The sequence below is a fragment of the Triticum aestivum genome, chromosome 3D (genome assembly GCF_018294505.1).
Source record: "Triticum aestivum cultivar Chinese Spring chromosome 3D, IWGSC CS RefSeq v2.1, whole genome shotgun sequence".
In the NCBI taxonomy this organism is placed as follows: domain Eukaryota; kingdom Viridiplantae; phylum Streptophyta; class Magnoliopsida; order Poales; family Poaceae; genus Triticum; species Triticum aestivum.
Window position 1 is genome coordinate 81,880,019 of NC_057802.1, and position 8,690 is coordinate 81,888,708.

Below are 8,690 nucleotides of genomic sequence, written 5' to 3' on the forward strand. Positions count from 1 at the left end.
AACAAAAAGTGGGGAATAGAAAACCAAAAGAACAAAGAAAATAAAAAAAGAAACAAAATAAAACAAAGAAAAAAGAAAATGAAAAAATAAACCGAAAACAAAATTCAAAAGGGAGTGAAAAGATGGAGACATAAAAAGAGAAATAAAAGAAAACGGAGGAAAAAACCAAGCTCAAATGGCCCCAACTAGGGCTCGCCCTTCTAGTTACCAAGGTTGCGACTTGGGCAGGATGGGTAAAAATGCATGTGAACTTCCTGTAGACCAGGGATCGATCCTTGGTTGTCCCTTTCTCCTCTTCCCTTTTTACTTCAGTAAATTCGCGCGTTGATTGGGCCGGCTAAGTTACCTTTGAACCTTCAGCGAGACATCCCGCAGCGACCACTTAATGCGATGGGACCTCCTATACGACGCATTTAGCGTCATACAGATGCTCAACGCGCAGGGCCGATGCGGGACTGGGCCGGCCCAGCAACGCGCCCATTCGTTGTGTTCCTATCACGTGACGCAAAAACTAGCTGCAAAAACAAACGAGAACGACATGAGGTCCTTTAGCCACTACGCCATACAGTAGCTGCTGTGCATAAAGGCGCAAAACGCCGCAATAATACATAGCAAGGCCCTAGTACACTGTTCCCATGCTAGGAGTTTTTAGTCGGCAGCGAGGGAGGTCTTGGGCCTGAAGCTACCGCCACTACACCCAATTACATGGTCTCGGGACCTAGTGGTTGACACAAGATTCTCCGCGACGGATCGATGCAAAATCATCTCGACCATGCATGCAATATGGTTGCCAAGGAATCGTTGGACTCATGATGAGGATGGATATAACCCTATACAGGCAATCAAGAGGGCGAGGGACGATCTTGCTCTTCTAGACCTTCCGAGAGAGTGGTTGGATACTTTGGCAGGCCATGGCTGGCGGCCACCGGAACCTGGCTGGGTTAAAATCAATATAGATGGATCGATAGATGATTTGATGCAACTGGGAGGAGGAGGTGGTGTGGCGCGGTCTCACCTCTCTGTCTTGGGTGCATGGAGAAAATGAAGAAAAACAGCGTTGTAAGCCTATGTCCGCGTTGGGCTGGCCAGATCGGGCGGCTGCCTGAAGCGAGACATCCTACTGTCTCGCGTCGAATGAGACATAGGAGTACCCTTGCCGCAGTTTCTGCTATTCCAAGCCTCTGAAGGTGGGCTTTTGTGTAATTGTATTGCTGGCTTTTGGCGTGCTAAATCTGACATAGATGGGTTGGGGGACTTGGGCTTTATGTTGCATTTAGAAATACGCATTTGTTTGGTAGATTTCTCTGGGCGAAAACCTAGGCTCGGTGTGGGATCGGCACAATGACGGCATCCTCGACGTCATACCTCCGTTGGGAGCATTGTATTTGTAGACTTGGCTTGGAGGTTCCTTGTTGCGCTCCTCCGGTGCTTGCCGCTACCCAAGATTGTTCTTAGGGGCGCCATGTACGTCGTTGTCGGGAGCACAGGGTGATGCCTTTCTCTGGACTGACCAAGTCCCATCATTTGCTTGCCGTCTCCTTCTTTGGCATTAAGGGCGAACGGTGCATCGACAAGTGAAGTCCAATGAAGTTGTTGATCTTTCGGAGGTGATTGGCGTCGGTTGAGACGCGACTGTGTAGCTCATTCTAGGGCAGACACTTTTGTGTGTGGTTGGAAAGTTTGCGGTGGCTATCTACGAACGGGCCCCGGTGTGGGGTTGTGTTACGCTCGTTGTTCGCAACGAGTGGTAGACGTCTTGTACTTAATTTTCTGCCTTGTATAAAAATACGGTACGTCGTATTTGACGTACTCCGGAAAAAAAGAACCGAATGCACGATTCCATGTCGGCTTTCCCCGTTGAGGCCGTTTTACGAAAAGAAAGAAAAAAGAAAGAGCACCGGATGCATAATTCCATGTCGTCTCTCCAACCTCCAGTTCCATGCCGTCACGTCACCGCTCACGCCTGGAACAGATCCGAGCCAACTCAGTTCATGCACGCAGACGCAGGCACGCCGCGACAGGGACCCGGCGACGCACACGCACCCACCCACCCCCGCCCATCGCGTACTACAAATTACAGTAGTAGAACCCAGCCGCGAGCCGGAGACCGGACGGACGGCATACAGTCGTCGTCGCCCGCCGCGCCCAGCCTTCCCGCCAGGCCGCCCGGTAAGAAGCCAAGCCAAGCAGGCCACTCCTTCCCTCCGCTTTCTCCTCGATCGTGCGGGGTAGATAGAGTAGAGTAGATAGACAGAGTAGATCGATCGCGCGTCGCCGTGGACTCGCGGGGTTGGTGGTTTGGTGGTGCCATCCCCACCCGTGTGACCGTGTCCGGTGTGTGCGCAGCACAACACGGTGGCTGGCTGCCTGACCGGGTCTGCCTCCATCTCCGGGCCTTTTTGTTCGCACCTGGATTATACTACTGCTATCCCCCGATTTCCCTTCCTTCCTCGCCAGAGATCTAGCGCCGGTGGCATGGCACCTTCCCGTGTTCTTTATTTATTTATAGCCTCAGCTCCCCACTAGGAGTTTTGTTTCCGTCCACAAAACCTGACCATTAATTTGACCAGAACTGCCCGCGTGAAATGCCGCCCCCCCCTAAATCTCGCAGCAGCAGAAATTGGGCTCGCATTTTATTCTGACACCAAACGGCTGCCGTTTCAAAATAGATGACCCAACTTTATACTATACTGGTAGTACTACTTTGTCTTCCTCTCAATAAAATTGCACGCCTTTTGTTTTATCTTTAAATTAAAACACACTGTTTTTTAGTCTCCAAGGAGAGAGAGCGCTCAACACTTATCCTTCTCCTCCTCCAGCGACCCGGCTGGCCAAGAAAGTCCAGGGAAGAGACAGAAAAGAAGAACAGAAAAAACAGTGGGAAAAAGAGGCTGGGCTCCTCGAATCTCTCACCATCTATCTCCCGTGGCTTCCTTGTCTGCCTGCCCACGACTTGCCTACGCCTTGCCTTCGGGGTTGGTGAGCGAGCGAGCTCGGGATCAGTTGGCGACTACACACCCAGAGGTTGTTGTCCGAGAATTATTTAGGCCCGCCCCCTTCTTCCTTCCACGCCGCCTCGCCTCCCTTCTCTGCTCCGTCTCCTCGGATCTCCGCCTCAAATTTGCCTCCCCAATCCCCAGTTCCAGGTTCTTGGAGGAGGGGGGAAGCCATGGGCAGCTTCGCCAAGCTGGCCAAGAGGTGCGTGGAGACGGAGGCGCCGGTCATGGTGAAGGTCTGATACTTACCTCCCCACCCCACATCGTCAAGAATCTCCTGTCTTTATTATCCCTAATTTCTTGTCTTATTTGGAGGCTCCTTTTTCTTCCAGATACAAGAGCTGCTTCGAGGGGCCACGGATGTGATGTCGCTTGCGCAGGTAACCCCTGCCTGCAATTCTTGGCGTATTAACCTATCATTGTGTATCTTCCTGTGTTGTTTGGGAAGATTCTAGGTGATAAGATTACGGAATGGAAAGAAAGACAAATGTAAACTAAAATGGATCAGCGAACTCTATCTTATCTGTAAATCTTTCAACGTGTAAGTTAATTCATGAGTAGGTTACAAATGACAACTTAATATGTTTCAGATAACACGACTATGGACTATATATATCATACGCTATTTAAACAATGATTATATAATATCAAGCATGGAGGATTGGAGATTGATAAGTACTCCCTCCGATCCATATTAATTGCCGCTGATTTAGTACAAACTGATTAATTGTCGCTGGTTTAGTACAACTTTTATTTCCCTGGTTAGGTTTGTACTAAATCACTTTGTACTAAATCAGCGGCAATTAATATGGATTGGAGGGAGTATAATTTATGCCCCTGGTTAGGTTTGTTAAAATGGTGTTTGTGCAAAGTGATACACCACATATCTATTTTGTAACAGAAGCGTACCTGATGTTTTCCTATCAAAGCGCGCAGGTCATGCGTATTTACCAGAAATCGATCCGTTGTCTTCTTGTAATCTTGGGCAGATCTTGACTGTAGGGAATTGTTTATTGGCAACCTCCTGAGGCAGCCCTGAACAAGGTCAAGGAAATTGTATGGGAACCAGCAACCAGTAAATATGGTGCTGATGATGGCCTTCCCGAGCTTCGAGAAGCACTTCTCGAGAAGGTACTTCTTTTCATCTGGAGTTATATATTGACTTATCATTGGATCATGCCCCCATGTTAGCAAGCCTTGTACACAAAGCCGTTAGCATGCAAGACAAAAACACCCATGTGCCTTCTGCTAACCCACTGTCATGTGAGTTTTTTACTAGGCCAGAGGTATTTGATCTTAGTGCTGGGAGTGATAACATGAATTGCACTTTATCAATCCGAAGTATGTTTTTCTTCTCATATACTTAGTTGATTAAAGGATAGCAGTATACCATGTGTTTACGATAACTATTTTGTATTCATGAACCGAGAAAATTTTGGTTTTGGCGAACCCTCTGAAAATGTGGTCCAGAAAGTTATAGAGTTGAAGTAGCACTTGGATTTCATATGCAATACTATTGTTCATCAGCTTTCGAAATCATGAGCTAAATTGTTCCTTTCTATAAAACCTTCAATGCTTATTTAACTGTTTGTTGCTTATTGGATAAGATTTTTTGTTGGTGATATGTGAAGGATTACTATTATTTAACACCACTCTTGTTAACCCTATCCTTATTTCTCTACATTGTCTTCTTGGTACCATGAGCAGTTAGTGTATCCTTTGCTGATATTTTAGGGATTGTTTGCAGCTTCGCAGAGAGAATAAGCTAACCAAGTCATCAGTTATGGTGACCGCTGGTGCAAATCAGGTAAAACACATTACTTTTCATCTGGTTTATCACAGCTTTCTCGTGCCTCTACTTCTTTTGCATTGTTGAGCTGTCAGACTATAGGTTATTATCCCGAATTTATCTCCTAATTTATTTCTATGAAATACCTGCTTATGTATGACTGCTACGCTAAATCTTGTTTTACAACTAGGTTTGTCCGATAAAGTGATCTCTTACATTGGTTTCTTTTGTGTTTTGTCAGGCTTTTGTAAACCTGGTTCTGACCCTTTGCGATGCTGGTGATTCAGTTGTCATGTTTGCACCATATTATTTCAATTCCTTCATGTCATTCCAGATGACTGGCGTCACTGATATATTAGTTGGTGCTAGCAATCCCAAGACTCTTCATCCTGATGTTGGTAATATGACTACCATACCTAATGTAAAATAACTTTCCATTCTTAGCTTATGAGTGCAATGTACTTTAGATTATTATAGATCAAGTGGTGCTATAGTTCTTTGCTCTGTTATGATCTCTACATGTGGTCCAAGAAAAATTTATACAGGTAGCTTGAAATTTAATTTGTTTGGGATGCATATTTTACACCGTGCTTAAAAACGCAGATTGGTTAGAGAAGGTGTTGAAAGAAAGTAACCCTATCCCTAAACTTGTTACTGTTGTTAATCCGGGAAACCCCTCTGGAGCTTTTATTCCCAAGCCTATGCTTCAGGTTAACTCTCTCCCCTCTCTCACTCATGGGCTCTCTTGTACGCCTGCACACACCAGCACACTCAACATGGAGTTGGCATTTGTTATTTCTAATATTGAATTGTCATTTCAGAGAATTTCAGACCTGTGCAGGAATGCTGGTGCATGGCTGGTGGTTGACAATACCTATGAGTAAGTTAATACTGATGTGTACTTGCATTTGTTTGTTTGTGCTTTCTAAAGCTCCTCAATGTGGTCCAAGAAGCTCTCATATTTAAACCTTTTTCAAAGAAGTGCAGACATATTCTTTTTATATAAAACAAAGAATCGCACCTGAATATTACGACCTTAAATCATGGTTAGACTTTTGACCTTTACATGCGGTCCAAGAAAAATTTATACAGGTCGCTTGAAATCAAACTGAATAATACAAAAATGACTTATATAATACATTTTTAAGTGAATGCTTTAAGCTATTTTGGAATACATCAGAATGTAAAATGCTGTTTAGCATTGTCTTAAAACAGTAGTGGATAAGCTAATTAACTGCTAATTACACCGATAGAGGTTCTGAGTAAAGGTAATGCTAATGAACAGACCAATAGAGCCTGGACCTGCTAAGATAATTGAAATCTATCCGGTGCTATGGTTTGCCAAATTTAGTTAGATTCTCCTGCTCATAAACTTCGGAAAGTCCTCCTTTTGGCGACAACTCTAGAAGGAGGATTGATGTTTTGGGTCATACCACACTATCAACACTTCTGTCCCCCGTCCATCGTGCTGAAGCTAGCATCTTGGCCTCATTGAAGCCTGTGACATTTGGCGACAAGAAGCTTGTCTTCCACCGTCCATTCATGCATGTAGCATCGCGTGATTGCGTCCTTTATCTGGATGCTAGTGATTTTCATTTTGTAATATCATGGCCACGAGCCTCGCTTGGTCGATCTACAAGCAGGTGTGAGGGAGCTGGGTGGTGCATCTATCATTTGAACTTTGTAAAAACATCTACCTTTTGATGGTGTCCAAAATTAAGCCCTCCAAATCACTTAAAGGTCAATTAACTAACAGGTTAGCCTTTAGGAGAACGTTTTAAAAGTGAAGGGATTAGAATGAACCTGAATCCCATGTTGAGTGATTAGTAAAGGACTTCCCCTTTCAGCCTCCAGAAAGCAATCCCAGATTAGTCTTGTTATGGGGCAGCGTGGTGACCACTAAGTGGCATCGGAGGGAACAGGATCTGTACTTAGCCCTGTGATCACGCAATCAATATTTGGTTCATTTTCTCCTGCTTTGTCCTTTCTCTACATCGCATATCGTGTCTACATCTGTACTTGACTGACTCAATAGTTGATTCATGAATGTTGATCTTGGTTTTGCTATTTTCTTTGCCTGATGTTGATGATTCTTCGCTCATGAATCACACTAATAATAACTTCATATACATATAATATGTATGGACTGACACATGTAAACCCAGTAAATTCTTGTATACTTGAGTATTTGATGTGGAGGCGTTCAATTCCCCTATATTTTGTAAGCAATTTGTATTATAGAGTGCTTGTGTTTCATGCATATTATAAATAGTATTATAAAGAATAGAATCAAAACATGTCGTCTTTTGCAATGGTTTTAGATTCATCACTGCACAGAAAATGGCTAATCTTCTACATTCTATAAATAAATTGTGTGTGGTGCCTGTAGTTCAGTTATAATATTTATGCTTTGGCTACAGTATAACTTTGATCTGAACTCAGTTACGAAATTGGTTGGTCTTTTCCAGGTACTTCATGTATGATAAAATGGAGCACTACTGCCTAGAGGATGATCATATTGTCAACCTTTTCTCGTTCTCAAAGGCTTATGGAATGATGGGGTGGCGTGTAGGATACGTAAGTGTACCATGCTCTTTTCTATCTTTTTGCTTATGCTTCAGTTGCTGTTATAGGACTGAATACTGAACCTTTTCAGTTCCATATATCCTGTCCTGCACAAGTACTTTAACTGTTACTAAGACAATACTTTTGGACCAGTGAACACATTATTTTATAAGTAACCAAAGCCACTCTGCAATCTGTGTAAGTAAGAAGATGAGCAGTTAGTCTTACAAGAGCTGATCAATTGGCTGCTGCAGATTGCATATCCAAGTGAAGCCGATGGTTTCCACGCGCAGCTCCTTAAGGTGCAAGATAACATACCAATCTGTGCTTCCATCATCGGGCAGCGCCTGGCTCTATACTCATTGGAGGCCGGCCCAGAGTGGATCAGGGAAAGGGTGAATGATCTCGTGAAAAACCGCGAGCTGCTTGTGGAGGCAATGTCTCCCCTTGGTGAGGATGCTGTCAAGGGTGGGGAGGGTGCCATCTACCTCTGGGCTAAGTTACCAGATAACTGTTCAGACGACTTTGAGGTTGTCAGGTGGCTCGCGACCAAGCACGGCGTCGCAGTGATCCCCGGGAGCGCCAGCGGAGGCCCCGGATACATCCGTGTTTCCTTCGGAGGGCTGAAGGAGGAAGACACGAGGCTCGCCGGCGAGAGGCTAAGGCGGGGATTGCAAGAGCTGGTGACTGATGGGATGGTACAGTAACAACAGCCCACCGTATGTAAGACAGTAAGAGTACATTTCTACATTCAGATCACACAGGTCCGATTTTTTCGACGATACGATTCTGCTGGGATTAGTTCATTCAGAGGAGGAAAAGCACCATATATCCAAGTCTTTGTATCATATAGATGGCATGCTGGAGGTACCCAATGGGAACGGCAATTGGTGTACTGAGAATTTGGGCAAAATAAAAAGCTATGCAGCCCCTGTTCGGTACTTCCTGCCGTTTAATTTACCCTTTCCCCCAGCAACTGTACACAAGTGAAATACGACAATTATAAGGTGTTTTTACACGCTTTCCCCGAGTTGTCCGTGTTTCCTGTTCTTGGCTTGGAGTTTCATCAGGGCCTGGAAACTGAAAACACTGCAGCTTCTATAGCTGACAGAACTGATGCTTGGACGGACAAACCGACCAGGTGTTTTCTGAACATGAACGCCCATGTTTAGTAACTTGGTCGTTTTGCTGCGCATGCCTAAGTTCTGCTACCTGCCTAGTTAGTTTTATTCTTTATCGAGTTCTGTTTTACTTTAGTTCTTCACAGTTTTTGCTGTTTTCGAAGAATTTGTTAAAATCTCCCGTTTAACCCCGGGTCTATACTTTTGATCCTACACTGA

General features: G+C 44.6%; 1 protein-coding gene across 1 annotated transcript; it reads left to right on the forward strand.

Annotated features, from left to right (window-relative positions):
• Nucleotides 1–3,073: 3,073 nt before the first annotated feature.
• On the forward strand, nucleotides 3,074–8,380 carry LOC123077557 (aromatic aminotransferase ISS1; the record flags this gene model as incomplete). The annotated part of the gene is given in 9 exon segments (XM_044499842.1): nucleotides 3,074–3,232; nucleotides 3,329–3,376; nucleotides 3,999–4,127; nucleotides 4,744–4,803; nucleotides 5,027–5,183; nucleotides 5,389–5,495; nucleotides 5,607–5,665; nucleotides 7,254–7,362; nucleotides 7,605–8,380. Coding segments are annotated over 9 exon segments (1,185 nt in total). The 3' UTR covers nucleotides 8,058–8,380.
• Between the last annotated feature and the right edge of the window lie 310 nt (nucleotides 8,381–8,690).